The 16,072-nt window shown below is 41.4% G+C and overlaps 1 protein-coding gene across 1 annotated transcript; it reads right to left on the reverse strand.

The window, feature by feature from the left end:
* Window positions 1-6,226: 6,226 nt before the first annotated feature.
* Window positions 6,227-13,845, reverse strand: LOC112510809 (histone-lysine N-methyltransferase, H3 lysine-79 specific-like). Its single transcript, XM_025116157.1, has 5 exons — window positions 13,414-13,845; window positions 8,252-8,344; window positions 8,036-8,173; window positions 7,520-7,954; window positions 6,227-6,847 (listed from the first exon to the last, which is right to left on the reverse strand). The coding sequence occupies exons 1-5, from the start codon at window positions 13,843-13,845 to the stop codon at window positions 6,227-6,229; spliced, it is 1,719 nt and encodes a 572-aa protein (XP_024971925.1).
* Between the last annotated feature and the right edge of the window lie 2,227 nt (window positions 13,846-16,072).

A 16,072-nucleotide genomic window follows, 5' to 3' on the forward strand; every position in this document is an offset into this window, starting at 1 on the left:
AAGGCCAACATTGACAATCTTCCATGGAATAGCTTTCAACATGCATTGTGATTATGCATCACTATTCATGGAAGAAATTAAAGCGTACATTGCAAAGCTACCTGGGTACATACCATTTCAGAGATTCTTCCAACTTTGCATGAAGGGGGCAATGCACTTACGACCGAACATTCCAGCAAGAGAAGAGGAGGAAATGGCTCCATAATTCTATATGGATTCACTGAGTTTATCTACTCCTCTTTCTAATTTTAGAAATCATATGCCACAACCATTGGAATTGAGAACATATATTAGGAACGATAATAGGGTACTTAAAGAATATTGCGCTTCTATGGGACTGCCAGAACTGGCAAACCCTACCCAAGAAGCACTTCAACCTAGGACGAGTGGTGAAGGGTCAAAAGAAAAGAGTGTTGGAAAGGAGATACAGAGGGTTATGTCTCCTAAAAGTGTAGAGAGGAAAAATGTGAATGAGAGACAGGGTAGAAGAGAAAAAAAAGAAAGCATTTAGAGAGAACAAGGTCAAAAAAAGAAGAGGACCCTGCCCCATCCCCAAAAAGACGGGCACCCACAGTTGCTACCTCTCCATATTCTCTTGTGGAAGCTATTGAAAAAGGCACTGAGCCCATGCCGACACTCATATCAACCCTACCCACCCACTCATCGCCTTCTCAAAAGGGCAAACTTTTACTAAACATTTTGAGACAACCAACGGATAATCCATTGGTTTGCTCACATTGAGTCGGTAAGTTCATCCTATATTGAGCCAAATGAAGAACCAGAAACTAATAATCTTCCTTTCATCAGCACACGTTTTCATGACATACCTATTCAGGTTGTTTGTCAACCTGCATTAACATCTATAGACATTCCGTCTACCGATGGTCAAGGATTGGGTGGAAGTCCTGGTGGAATGAACATCAAAGAAATTCCATTTCCAAGTACATATGTTGTATATGATGCGTTTGTCACATCAACAGGCCAACCCACACCTGCTGTGGGATTGCAAACAGGATCATTTGTTGATCCTGGTTTCCTATCAACAATTGTCATGCAGACCGAGTTTTACAACTTCAGTGTCTTTTCTCAGAGTGAATTTGCAAATATTCACTCTAAAATCAATGAATTGACGGCTGTAAATGAAATAAGAAGTTTACACGAGAAGATGACGTCAATGGAGGAAACAATCGTGGAAAGAATTGATGGGCTTGACAGTTCTGTTCTTCTAACGAAAAATGAATTGGAGGGTGTGAAAAATATCGCGAAAACCAGCCAAACAACTCTCTACAACTTGGAATCAAACTTTGTGACGAAAGAAAACTTCAAGGTGTTTCAGAGCTGTATCCTCAAAAACTTTGGCATTTTGTCTCAAAAGATGATTGAGATACAAGCTAAGAACCAAGCTGCCATTCTTAGTCAAGTAAATACACTCAGGCAGTCTCAAATGGATGACACCAATTGACAAGCCAGAACCAAAAATCCAATCCAACCACCAACTGATCCATCCGCTTCAGAAGGAAATCCCATTCCTGCCATTCCCAAAGCCTACGTGCCTCATACGAAGATTTTGCCACAACTGCTCAAATGAATGACATGAAGGCGGATATGGGGGATTTAAGATACATGACAGTGTTGATACGTAGAGGTATTCAACAAATGGGTTACAGGAAAGAAACTCAGTCATCTAAAAGGAAGCATGATGAAGATGATGACTTGATGATGAAGCTGGCTATAATAATAAAATAGGTGTAAGAGAATAAGGCAAGAAGAGGCAACAGCACTGGGAATAGCATCTAATGCAGATATAGCAATTGAAGAGAACATTGAAGAGGGAGATAGTGATGAAAACAGAATGGATGTGGATAATACTGAAGCAGACTGTAATGAGATGGAGAAGATGGAAACGGAGGAAATTGACACCGTCGCCATTCCTATTTCAGATGGGGACTTTAAAAATCCAGATGATGAGGTAGAACCAAGACATGAGCATATTTTTCAAAACTCATGTGTTGCAATCATTCCTTTCACACCTTTTGATTCATTTATTCAATTAATTCATGAAAAAATATTTACTCCCTCAACCAATCAACCTCTGAAGGAAAACCAAGAAACAACAGCCGAACCAGCAGAGTCAATTGCTAAGGATGATTCGGAGATGGTTATTCATAACCCTGATGGCTCTTTCAGCTCTTTTAAGTCTGACAATCAGATGTTCATAATAGATGATAAGGAAGAAGTCATGCTGGAACATGAAATTGATGGGAACTGGCCTGGAGAAGTGCATATGATGTACTCTGAAATGATAAGCACACTAAGGAGAAACGATTAGAGACAAATATAAACAACCTAATTGTTGAAGTCCATAACTTCCATGTAAGATCCTTTGTTGTTGTGGATTACTTGGATTTAGAAATAATGAGAGCAGACAATCGAGTATATCAGATCTCTAGTGCTGATTTTCCAAGGTTGAAGGTAGAAGATCAATTTTTCCTCCTGAAGTATTTCGAACAAACAGAGCATTCCTGGGCTGAAGTGGAAATAAGAAGGTCATTTGGGATTTACATCAGAAACTTAGGTTTATATGATATGCAAGTGGCATTAGATCTAGACCTGACAAGGATTAATGATTATGATTTGGATGAAAGCTATGAGAACGTGGCGCTTATGAATCAATTTGTATTCCTTGATGAACCACAGTACTACTTTAGAAGTTCTTCGGCTCTAAGGGTGTTGAAAGTTACAAAACTTCTTATGTTTACAAGCAAAGCGTTGACACATTTTCTAAAAGCCATGGAGAGTTCACTTAATGTACAGGAAGATGTGAAAGAAAAGTTTCTGGATGAAATAAAGGAGAGGATAAAGCTTAGGGAACTGTGTAAAGAGTGTCAAAAGGTGGCGATAATGGAGAAAAAATTAAAGAAAGCATTAGGTAAAGATGTGGTGCTTCCACGGGAATACTTCATTTCTCGAACCTTGAAACCGGTTCCAACTGCAGTGGTAAAGAAAGAGAAAGAAAAAGAAAAGGTAGATTTGGATGAATGGTTACTTGAATTCAAGCACTGGAATTTTTTCATGTTTGAATCCAATTACGTCATCAAGAATTACGTGGATACATTTACAAGGAAGCCACCTGCATTCAAGAGAAAATATGAACAATTTATACACAGAATAGGCAAGTTGCACAGAGATGTGTACTCAAAGCCGAGTATTATGAGGATGGTGGACATCAAACAGAAAACATGGCAGGGTATAGTATACCAAGTTTTTAGTGTTGAGAGAACATATAATAGGGTGTATGAGTTCTCGGAGGCTGATTTCATATTCATCAATCACAATGATCTGCTCCAATTGTATTACAAATTAGCTCCATTCGAAGATAAATGTGTCAAGTTCAAAACAGGTTTGATTGTTGTTGTTCATGGCATGCTTAGAGCTCCCTTAATGGGTGGCATGACTGACTTTCAGTTGGCCATAACTCTGAACAGAGATAGGGTATATTTGATGCATCCGGAGATCAATCTTGGAGAATTGGCAAACTTTCATACAGGAACTGTAGTGTGTGATTCTCCGGGATACATATGCAAGAATCTGAATGAGAAGTTCTTATTCAGGATATATGATATAGCCAAGTACAGCTTTGGTACCTTGAAATAGATTTACATATCATTAGAAAAGAAACTGTTGAGGAAGCTTAAAATAACTCCACGAGAAGAATGGCCAAAATTAAAAGAACTCATAAATTGGATGATAATGCATATTGACTCTCAGCTTGAGTACAGAAAAACAATAATTGAGAAGTTCATTCCAATCCTTATTGACAGGAAGTTCAAACTCTGAAGAGAAGAGGAAGATTCAATACACACCTACAAAGAATAAAACAGTGATAGATTTAGTTTTGTAAAGCACAAATTTTATTTTAGAAACTTAGCTTAGAATTCATAAATTATGTAAATAGTTTCAATTTTAGTAACAGCAATTCATTCATTAATTTATTAAGGGGTAAACAGTTTGGTCTGCATTGTTCACTTTTTAATAACAGTTTGGTACATTTATTACTAATAGGCTCTATTCTTACCTTGTTTTATGTTTTTTTAATCATATCCTCTCTGTACATAAATGTACTACACATCTTAATTTGAGAAATTTAAATCATCTGATAGAATTACATAACGAATATGGATGTTTGTGAAAAGTAAGACGCTGCTTGAGAATGACCTACCCGACTTACAGTTTTGAAGGTAGTTTGGAAATGAAATTTGGAGAATGACTTTAGTATTAAAGTATGGATTTTTACTTTTAGACTTCAAGGAAGTCTAGACATGAAATATAAAGGATGACTTCAGCATGCAAGTACAGATCCTTAATTTCAGACATGGAGGTTTGGCGGTTCCTTACAAATTTCCTAGTTCGTTCCGACGAACTGGTGTATTCTTTTCTACATTTGGGAATAAGGTTCCAATGTGAAACATGTTTCAGAGTTAGTGAAATAAACTATGAAGAATGACTCTCCAGACTTCGAAGCTCGCAGTTTTTCATAAATGGTACTCTGTGAAATGTATTTCCAGATGTCCTTGATGTCGACAGTTCTAGACTTAGAAGTGTGACAGTAAGCAACCAAGACTACTTCTGCGATAGTTTGAATAAGAGTTCGAAGTTCAGATTTCTAAACCTGTAAGAACTCAATTGTTTCTCAGCTTAATTTATGTTTTTTTTTCTTCATATTCCTCTGCTTACATAAATATATTAAACATCTTAATTTGAGAGATTTAAATCATCAGAACCTCTGCACAAAATAAAAGTTCCATAATTGAAAATTTTCACTCTCCTGGAAAAGAAGACAAATTGTAACTGGAATGAATACACAATGGTAATCGAAGGCAAAGGTGAAAGAGAACATATGTATTACATTTATTATATAATACTTTTACAGTACAATGAAAGGAAACTACAGGACTTACAATTGAAAAAGAAAACTAAAAATAAACATAATTTACAAAGATAAAGCTTTTTACACATGTTGGAGCGTCATGAACCTCCTAAGAAGTTCATGAAACTCCACCACACCATCGATGCATTTAACCAGATTGCGAGACCTCTTCTTGCCACCCGTGGTATTGTCGCTGCTTCTGAGTAAATTATCCTTGATGAAGCGCAGCGTAGAATCTGAATACTTTAGGCTCTGCTCTTCACGGAAGAACACCATTCTTCCTTGTGCATTCTTGTAGATCACCCCAAACTCTGGTTCCACCATTACCGTCCACAATAGGTAATGATTAATGCCTGCTAGTTCTTCATTCGAATGCAGTGACATTAAGATGATCAATCCCCATGTCCAGAGCCAATTGGAAGTCAAATTTGCTATTAAAGTCCAAGAGATCCGTCATCGTTTGCCGAATCGCCGAGTTTGCCACAGAGTACTTCATCCCCTTATCCCTCCTATGTTCTGTGTAGAAGAACAGAGACAAAATATCCCATGGATTTAGATTAATGAGATCGCAATTTGTAAAAGATTTGATCTTGCCATGGGACCTTTCAACCTTGTATTCATGAAATACAATCTGGCTGTGCGCAAAGGTTCGTCATTTGACGTCCAAGACATTAACGATTCTATGCACCGAATGAACTGCAGAAGGAGGTTGAGTGAAACAGTCGAAGAACCTCTGCCTAATATGCTCGTCAGCCGTTGGATGCAGATTTATCTTTAAAATTGGAGTCTCATTCCGCAGGCTATAGAGATATTGATAGACATCTTCATTGTCTGCAGCATGTGTGATAGGCTCGGTGAGGGGAGTAGGCTTTAACAGGTCCTCTATGTCATCCCTGATATCTTGTACTCTTTCAATACCATATATTGAATTTTGATCCCTGCGGCTGCTGCCTCCTTCTGGCTTTCGACCTTTGATTGGGACCTTCTGCCTCAAAGCAAAGAAGACCACCCTGGTCCCTTAAACAGGGACCTTTGCTCTGTGTGTGTTCCGATGTAGTGGTGGGGCAACGGCAGTTACTTCTTGAAGTGGGACAGCCGTTGGAATATCCGATTGTAGCTCTGGGTCAACTACATTCACTGCCACCACTTCTACTTCATCACGCCTCCTTCTTGATGAAGCAGCAATCTCCATGTAGTATTCTGAGGAGGATGACAAAGGCTTCTCTGGTTCGAATGAAAAGAGGTGTACAGATAAAAGTTGAATCACATCATCTTCATGTTTCTTTTAGCCTTCTGCTTCTACGAGAGTGCCGCGGGCAACTTCCCTTTCCTTATTGCGTCTGCATGTGCTTGCGCATCTTGAGATCTCTGCCTTGATGATGCTGGCGCTTGTTGGCGTAGAACAGAGGCAGAGGTGGCAGCCCTAGGAAGGGTACTTGGAGCAGCTGTTGAATGCCTCTCCCCCTCTTGACGATTTTGAGGATCAAACAGGTCTGGGTCCTCTTCATCGTCAAGTCTTCTTCTTTTGGACGCCTCTGCACACAAAGTGGCATCCATTTTTTTTTGTCTCTGCTCCTGTGCATGAGGCATGGACATGAGTTTCGCCTCATACATTTTAAGTAGATCTTCTACTGCGTCTCCAACTCGTCGAATCTCAAAGTCATAGCAGTAGTTGAAGCCAACTAGAGAACTCGTTATTGACTCTGCTACTTCTGTGGCTTTGCTGTTGAACTCAGAACTAAAAGATGCCACCTTCTGTAGAAGTCTGTCACCCAGAGCATTTATTGCGTTTTGAGTGACATAATCGATAGTTACGTTGAGAGGGATCATCGCCTGGGAGTCATGAGAAGTAGAAACTTCATCCTTCTTCATGGATGCTATGACATTTTGCAGGGCCTTTGCATTTTGCACCGTCAATTCCTGTAGGGTATCGAGACGAGAGGCATTCATCGAAGATTCAGCGCTCAATACTACCAAGGATGCTCGTATCTCATCCAGAGCAGATGTAGAAGGTGACGGCTCTGCATGGGCCATGATGAGTTTTAGCTCTTCTAAGGAGCACAACAAAGAGGTACCAAGGGATTGAAACTCATCCGTTCTGACGTAGGCTATTTGTGTAACCTCTGGCTCAACACATGGGCTAGATTTAGTCCTTGTTCCAAGGACACCTTTTTGCTCGACTTGTTTAATGTTTGTTGGGGAAGGATTTCCAGCAGATCCTCGTGGTTATTTTTGAAGAGAATTCACCACTGTTTTTCTGTGATGAAGAGTATCCAATGCAGGTTCAGAGCCAACCAGAGGACTCTCCATGAGTGGACAAGAAGGTTGGTCGAGAACCTCCATGTCTTGTGCACCTAATCCTTGCTATGAACAAGGTGGGGAAACTCTATATGCAAAGGAAACAAATTCCTCTATGGGGAATAGTGGCGTGATATGGGGAGACATGTCACTTATTCTTTCAAAGGTTGCACCCTTTTGAGAGGATGTTCCCTGAGGTGTGGCTTCCCTTTGGCTTTCTTAACCAGAGGCAGATGCGACCTTTGGTTGTTTTGGGTGGTGAAGGTTCGAGGTGTGCACCTCTGTTTCAATGACCTTCGTCTCTCGATCACCGAAATCAGATGATGTGTTTGCACTGGGAGTTGGGGTATTGAATCGTATGTGCCTATTTACCCTAGGCTGCTCTAGCTCGCCTTGAGGTAGAGCAGCTGCTACACCTTCTCCCTCATCATTCTCTTCACTATCGGATGAGGAAGAGCTTCCAGCATCTCTATGCTCTTGCTCTTCCTCGGATTCCTCTACATCAGAACTTGAAGACAGTTTTGTTTCATGCATAGCTTCATCTTCCAATCTTCTCATTTCCTCCTCCTTTCTTGCTCGCTCCTCTCGCTCCTGCCTCTCTCTTTCTTCCATCTCTCTCATTTTCTTTTCCTCCCTATCCCTCATTTGTTTAGCCTTTTCCCTCTTCCTCTTCTGCTCCTTCTCACTCTCAATTCTCACTTGCTCTACTGGCCTTTCTGCCTCTTCACTCTATTAGGCTGTCCCTATGCGTGTCAGGGTTCGAGCCACTGCTTCTAGTGCCTCGCGTACACGTCTATAACTCCTCCTTACCTCATGTGTCTTCATGTAGGTCATCAGTTTCATTAGAATGGGCTTCTCAGCTGAATAGCAATCCTTATGTACAATGGGTTTGTATGCAGAAAGTACGTTAACCTTCTGCACAGGAAGGCCTGAGACGTTGATCATGTGCTCCTCAACAAAAGATCTTAGAAGAAGACCTAAAAATCATGGGAAGAATAGAGGTGGCAATACTCTTCCCTTAGAGACCTCATGGGACTTTTTCACAACTACAGCCTTGAACTCCGTGTAAAGTATCAAAGAGTAGTTGAGGGGCAGGTCAAAGAATATCCCATACACAATCTGCATGATATTAGTGGAACACATGTCCAGACTACCAATTTTGGCCATGAGAGACCGATTCACCAATGTGAACAGGACGTTCCACATTGGTGGTAGAAACTGATGACGGTACTGTGATGGATACCGGATTTGTTGATTGTAACCCAACATCTTCAAGAAAGCGACCAGCTCATCCCCGATTGGAAAAGGGGGTATTTGTCCAGGACAAGATCCGTTTTCATCGGTAGTTGTAAGACTTGAGAAAACAACGACCTAGAAATACGCACTGAAACGTACTCTTTTGTCGAGGAAACATAGAATCGTCCAACAACCGCATGCTGCGATTCAGTAATGTTGCATGATAGCCAAAATTCCTTAATGAAACGTTGTGGAATGGCGTCATCCAAGTTCATGAGGGCAGGATTGAGAAAATGATGTTGAAGGATATCAATGATTGGGTGAAAACTGGAGTCAAAGTTGTCCAAGTTGAGGCAAAGTGCGTGACTATTTGGTTTCAGAGGAAGGGGAATAATGGTATGAGTAGATCCGTCAATGGATTTGAGGGTAGTGGTTTGCGTTTAGGAATTTTTTGATGCGGATGTAGACATTTGCAGGTTTGTGAGCAACAAAATGACCCTGGTTTGCGGTTGGCTGAAAGTTAGGGTTTCACGAAAATGTATAAATTTGTGGTTGATTTTGTGTTTTGTGTGCAGATGTTGGACTTAATCAACTTACTTGCAATGAATATCGATTGAAGCGAAGTAAAAGAGGGGGAACCTTGAGGTCATAATTCGTCAATGGCGGCAATTGGTTTTTAGTTCGTAGAAGACAACAATGAGAAAAATATGGATAAAGGGTTAGAAAGAATGAAAAATTTAATTTGGGGAATAAAGGGTAATTTAAAATGAGATTTTGTAATAGGCAATCGAATGAGAATCAGCACGAAACGTTGAGAGCTGAAACGGTTATGCAATAGCGTATGGAGGGAAGACACGTGGCTTGGCATGTTTTCCATCCCGCCTCCTTTACTTGAAAAATTAGAGATACAGGTGGTGACCCTCTATAAGTGACAACTTGTATTTTAAATAATTATGAATAGAAACAGAGTGGCCTGGGAAAAGTCTGATGGAAATTTCCAGAATTAAAGAAAAAGAATGTCCACACCTATAGGTCTGCAAAATTATGAATGAGGATAACATAGCTGAAGCACAGCCTCAGAGTTATAACATATGTTATTTAGAGTGGCACGTCTAAAAAGCATATCCAGAGTTAAATGCAGATTGTCTGCGTAGCTCTGCATGAGGTACGAAATGTTCTGCTTAATATGTACATCGACAGAGCTCATATTCGAGAATTAAATGTTACATATACAATGGATGGCCTGTGCTTGGATGATCAGGAAAAACTTCTAAATGAAGACGAACACTGTAAATACAGTATGCAACGCTACGTAGTACATGCAGAGCCTTTGTAAACCTCTGTATGAGAGAAGCAATGGGAATCAGAGGCTGTGGGTAGTACATGCAGAGATAGAACGCTTATTCAAGACAAGAACAAATCCTCTATGAAGCTCTGTATGAAGGACGTAGGCAGGGTCAGAATGACTATGTAGCACCTGTAGAACCTCTGTTAAGCTCTGTATGAAGAACGAAATCAGGCCTCAAGGACACAAACATAAGCAAATTTCCCAAAGATTAAGACATAAACTACCCAGAGTTGTAAGTCTGAAGTCTATCTTTAGAGTAAGAGACACCGCCTTCACATTTGACATGCAGAGAAGTAGTTCTTTCTCAAGACTTAAATGCAGAGCCTCTATGTAGCTCTGCATGAAACATGGATTTTGGTTCAGATTGACAGCATAGCACATGCAGAACGAGAGGCGCAACCTCAACGTAGGACATAAAGAGCGAGAGCTCTTTCGGAACAGTTAAATGCAGAGCCTATGCATAACTTTGTATGCAAAACAGAGGCAGGGTTAGAGTGACCGCGTTGCACGTGCAGAACCTTTATTAAAATTTGTATGAAGAATGGAATCAAGTTTCACAGACCCGAGGGTGAAGAAAATTCCCAGAGTTTAAAACAGATACGGTACACAGTTACAACTCTGAAACCCACCTTCAAAGTAAGAGTCGGAGCCTCAACACATAGGGCATGAAAAGATAGAGCTCTTTCTGAACACTTAAATGCAGAGCCTCTGTGGATCTCTGTATTAGCTATGGAGTGTGTGTTTAAGTGACCATGTAGGCCGTGCAGAACCTCTGTTAAGGTTTGGATGAAGAGGCGGAGCCTCAACGTAGGACATGAAGAGACAAAGCTCTTTCTCAACACTTAATTGAAGAGCCTTTGTGTAGCTTTGTGTCATGTATGGAGGCAGGGTTAGAGTGACCGCATTGCACATGCAGAACCTTTGTTAAGGTCTGTATAAAGCACGGATGTTGGAGTCTAACAATGTCCCCCGAAGTGTAAATAAGGTAGGATCTTACTTGAATTACAAATGGAAAGTCTAATTGAAGCCAGAGGCTAAAAGGAACTTCTGATTTTCATTCACTATCTAAAAAGTACAATACAATTGAATGGAAATTACATTGAATTTACAAGATAGAAAAAAAAAACATACAAAACATAGGGACTAAACATTTTGAAGTCTGATGAACTTCCTAAGAATTTCATGAAACTCTAACATGTTGCAAATTGATGTTAAGATGATTTTCGCCCGTTCCTTTGCTCCTGGGGAGTTGTCTCTGCTCCTGGCTAGATTATCTCTGATGTACCGCAGGATAGAGTTTGAATACTTGTAGTTATGCATATCTAGAAAAAAGATCTTTTTATTCTATGCATTTCGAAATCCTACTTCCACTTCTGGTTCCACCAATACAGTCCAAGAAGGGATGCTATTAATGCCCTGCAGATTTTCGTTTGGTGCACCGACAGTCAATTGATCCACTCCCAGATCCAGAGCTAGTGGAAAATCGAACTTGCTTCTGAAGTCAAGAAGGTCTGTCATCGTTCGCCTTATAGCAGAGTTGGCCACAACGTATTTGATCCCCTTGTCCTTCTTGTGATATGTGAAGTAAAACAAAGAGAAGATCCCACGGATTCAGATTTATAAGGTCACAATCTGTGAACCTGCTGATCTGTTCGCAAGACCTCTCCACCGTATACTCATAGAAGATAATCTGGTTATGCACGAAGGTACGTTTCTTGATGTCAGTGGCTTGCTTGATGCCATCGACGAAATGGACTTCAGAGATGGGCTAGATGTAGCGATCTAGGAACCTCTGCCTAATATGCTCTTATACCATTCGATGAAGACTGATCTTTTGGATCGGTGTCTCTTCTCACAGGTTGTATAGAAATTGGTAGATTTCCTCGCTGTCTGCTTTGTATTGGCATATCAAGGGGTGTAGGCGTAAACATTGCGTCCATGCTCTCCTTAATCTTCTAAACACGATCAAAGGGATGTTTTCTTTTGGGCCTACTGGTTGGCCGGACAGGGACCCTCTGTCTCATTGCAAGTGGGACTACTCTGGTCCCTTGTGCAGGGACCCTAGCTTTGTGTGTATTCTTTTGTGGTGGAGGAGCAGCAATCGTGATGCCTTCTAGAGGGACAGCAATAGGAATGCGCAAAAGTGATGGATCAGCCATATTCACTGTTACCACCTCTTCTTGTCCTCTTATTTGAGAACCTGTGTCCATGGCGTACTCCATTGATGAAGACAGAGCAAGGTCTAAATCAAATGATGCATAGACATTTAGAATATCTATCACTTCTGTATTCTTTTGTGGCAGCTGTCTCTGCCTGAGATGCCATGGGCATCTTTCCCTTTCTGAGCGCCTCTGCTTATTCTGGCGTTGGTTGACTCTGTGCCCTCTACCTTGAAGGATCTTGTGCTGGTTAGCGAGGGGCAGAGGACGTTAGTGCAGAGGGGGCAGCCGTAGGTGTACAATTGGAATGGCTGTTGGATAGTTCTCCCTCTCTTCACGATTTTGAGGACCAGACTGGTCTGGGTCCTCATCATCGTCAAGTCTTCTCCTCTTCGATGGCTCAGTACATGGAGAAGAATCCTTTCGTCTTTTTGGCCTCGACTCCTCTACTTGAGGCATAGACTTGATTTTCTCCTGAAAGACTTTGAGGAGATCTTTGAATGCATCGCCAATCCGTCGAATCTCGACGTCCGATCGATAGTTGAACTTGGATAGAGAGAGTGTGATGGTCGCTGGTGCTTCTGTGGCTTTGTTGTTGAAATCGGATGTGAAGTACGCCATCTTCTGTAGAAGTCTGTCACCCAGAGCATTCATTGCGCTCTGAGTGACATAGTCCACAGGTACGTTCAGAGGGATGATCACCTGGGCGTCATGAGAAGTGGACGCCTCACCCCTCTACATGGAAGCTATGACCTCTCGCAAGGCCTCTGCATTTCATGCCGTCAAATCCGTCAAAGTATCGAGACGAGAAGCGTTTGTTGAAGACTCAGCTCTCAATACTGCCAAGGACGCTCGTATCTCATCCAGAGCAGGTGCAGAAGGGGACGACTCGGCACGAGCCATGATGAGTTTTAGCTCTTCCAAGGAGCACCGCACAGAGTGAGAAGAGAATGGAACTCTTCCTTTGTGACATATGCTGGTAGTGTAACCTCTGGGTCAACACATGGGCCAGATTGAGTCCCCGTTCTAGGGACGCCTTCATTCACGACTTGGTTGATGTTGGTCGGGGAAGGACTTCCAGCAGATCCTTATGGTTCTCTTTGACAAGAATTCACTACCGCTGTTCTGTCAGGGAGAGTATCCAAGGCGGGTTCAGTGCCGGCCAGAGGACTCTCCATGAGTGGACTTAGAGACTGGTCGAGAGTCTCCAAGTCATGTGCACCTATTCCTTGCTCTGAACAAGGTGGCGAGTCTACACGTGCAGAGGAAATGAATTCCTCTGTATGGGAAAGTGTCGTGATATGGGGATACATATCACTTATACCTTCAAAGGGTGCACCCTTTTGAGAGGGTGTTCCCTGTGGTGTGGCTTCCCTTTGGCTGTGATAACCAAAGGCAGATGCGACCTCTGGTTCGTTTTGCTGGTTTGGGTTCGAGGTGTGCACCTCTGTTTCAATGACTTCGGTGTCTCGACCACCGGCGTCAGATGATTCATTTGCACTGGGAGTTGGGCTGTCGAAACGGATGTGCTTATTTACCCCTGGCTGCTCTGGCTTACCCTTAGGCAGAGCAACTGTTGCACCTTCTCCCTCTTCTGCTTCTTCTTCTGCGTCTTCACCCTCCTCACTCTCGTCACTTGATGTATTGGACCCAGTAACATCATCAAAATGTTCCTGGTTTTCTTCTTCGTCAGAGCTAGAGAAGTGCTCCAAGCCTTGATTGGCTTCTTCCTCTGCTCTGATTCTCTCTTCTTCCTTGAGATGAACAATCTCTGCTTGCCTTGCTCTCTCAACTCTCTCCTCCTCTGCTTTCAAACGAGCCATTTCTTCAAGTCTGGCTCGTTCAACTCTCTCCTCCTCTGCTTTCAAACGAGCCATTTCTTCAAGTCTGGCTCGTTCAACTCTCTCCTCCTCTGCTTTCAAACGAGCCTTTCTCTCTCTCTATTCTCTTTTTCTTTGCCTCTAGTCTCTTTCTCTTCTTCTCTCTTTCTTTTTCCGATCTCACCCCCTCCTCTTCTGCCTGAGGCCTTTGAGTGTCCTCCCTTCCCTCATCCTCTTGGTTGGTACCTATGCATGCCGGGGTTCACGGCACAGGTTCTTGTGCCTCGCGTACACATATGTATTGTCTCCTCACATCCATCGTCTTCATGTAACATAAGAGCCTCTTCGGAATTGGCCGTTCTGTAACATAGCCTTCTTTGTTGACCGTAGGTTTGTACTGAGTGAGCACATTCACCTTCTGCTCAGGCAAACATCCCACGTCAATGTTGTTGTCGTCAATAACAGGTCTTAGAAGAAGACACAGAAAGCGAGGAAACAAGAGCGATGGCAATTCCTTCCCTTTAGCCACCTCTTGGCACTTCTTCATGACAGATGCCTTGAACTCTATGTAGAGGAGGAAGGAGTAGTCGAATGATAAGTCAAAAAAGATGCCATAAATGATCTATAGGATGTTGGTGGAGCACATGTCCAAGCTGCCAATCTTCCCAGTCAACGACCGATTCACCAATGTGAACAGGGTGTTCCACATTGGGGTAGGTACTGTCGATGGTATTGAGAAGGATACTGGATGGATTTGTTGTATCCCAAGAACTTCAAGAATGAAACAATCTCATCCATAGATGGGAGAGGGTGTTAGACCCCATAATTAATAAGTGTAAAAGTAATGAAGAACGATAAGTGATGAAGACAATAAGGCAGAATTGACTGTCTGAAGAACAACCAGAAGATCGATGAACAACCAGAGATGCGATGGAAAGAGCATTTTCATCAGTCCTCTGGTCACCAATACTTAGAGTTTTCTTCAGCAATTCAACCAGAGGCATACGATGAGGATATGAAGATAAGGTTGAAAACATCATCCCATGGAAGACAGCTGGAGATGACTAATTGACAGTTGGACTTCAAGTTTATCTTAATTTATAGTTTATCCATAGTTTAGATAAACTTTATCTATTAGTAGAAGATTAGCTAAATAGTCTCACTAGATAGTTATCTTCTAATTAGTCTTCTAGTATAAATAGGTGATTAGGCCTATTGTAATCAAAGTAATAATTACGTTTTCATATTGAATAAAGTGAATTTATTGGCACTCAAGATTGTTCTTTGAATGTTCATACATTATTCATAAAATATCTCAATTCATTAAAACACTATAATTTGGTTATTTTTAACTCGATTATTAGTGTTATTGAGAGATCTGGGATCAACAATTGGTATCAGAGTCAATTGATTGTTTTCTCAATCAAACAATCATCCAAAAATCTCTCAATTCACGTTTTTCATAAAATATCTTCACCAAAAACGTAAATTTTCTCTCTTCTAAAATCTCCAATGGCTAACTGGAACTCAGCCTACAGTGTTGGTTCCCTCACCAAATCTCCAACTCTTCAAAGAGAAGAGTACCCACAATGGAGGATACGAATGGTGAATTTATTGGAAGGGATGGACATAAATCTTCCGCGATCTGTCATGGAAGGTCCCTATGTTCCACAGACTCTTGTTCCAAGAGTTCCATGAACAAATACAACAGCAGAAATTCCCTCCTACTACATGCCCAAGGACGAAAAAAATTGGGATGAAGACGACATAGAGCGGGTTGAAACCGACAAAAAGGCCAAAAGATTAATAATTATGGCCATATCCAATGAAATCTTCCAATCCCTTGACGCATGTTCCACAGCCAAGGAACTATGGGATGAGCTGGCAAGCCAATTGGAAGGAGGAGCAAAAACGAAGAAGAATCGTAGAGATCAATGTCTCAATGAATACATTGATTAATCAATGTCGCCGAAACGATATCTCCAGAACAAAGTAAGAAAACAATGTTTTATTCCTTGAAAGTCTCGGCGATGAATGGACACAGCTGTCAATGTCCCTTCAAGCAAATAAGAATGTAACAATCCACATATTCTATGTACCGATAATCCACATCATCATACTCATAACACAAAATATAACATCGTTTACAAAATACAGATTAACAAAATACTTTCTTGGAATACATTTTGAATAACTAAACGTTATTCATTCTAAACTTTTCCCTTGCCTTTATCTTGCGAGGTATGATGACCTGCAAAACAGGTTAGTCCAACAACTGAGCGTT

Source organism: Cynara cardunculus, assembly GCF_001531365.2.
Source record: "Cynara cardunculus var. scolymus isolate 2C chromosome LG 4, CcrdV1, whole genome shotgun sequence".
NCBI lineage: Eukaryota > Viridiplantae > Streptophyta > Magnoliopsida > Asterales > Asteraceae > Cynara > Cynara cardunculus.

Excerpts from the sequence above, each read along its gene's own strand:
- LOC112510809 (XM_025116157.1), bottom strand. The coding sequence starts at position 13,845 with ATGGCTCGTTTGAAAGCAGAGGAGGAGAGAGTTGAACGAGCCAGACTT. Across the intron at positions 8,345-13,413 it reads CCGAAGTCATTGAAACAGAG|ATTGTGTATGGGATATTCTT; the intron begins GTGCACACCTCG and ends AATATCATGCAG. Across the intron at positions 7,955-8,035 it reads CCTACATGAAGACACATGAG|AGTGAAGAGGCAGAAAGGCC; the intron begins GTAAGGAGGAGT and ends ACAGCCTAATAG.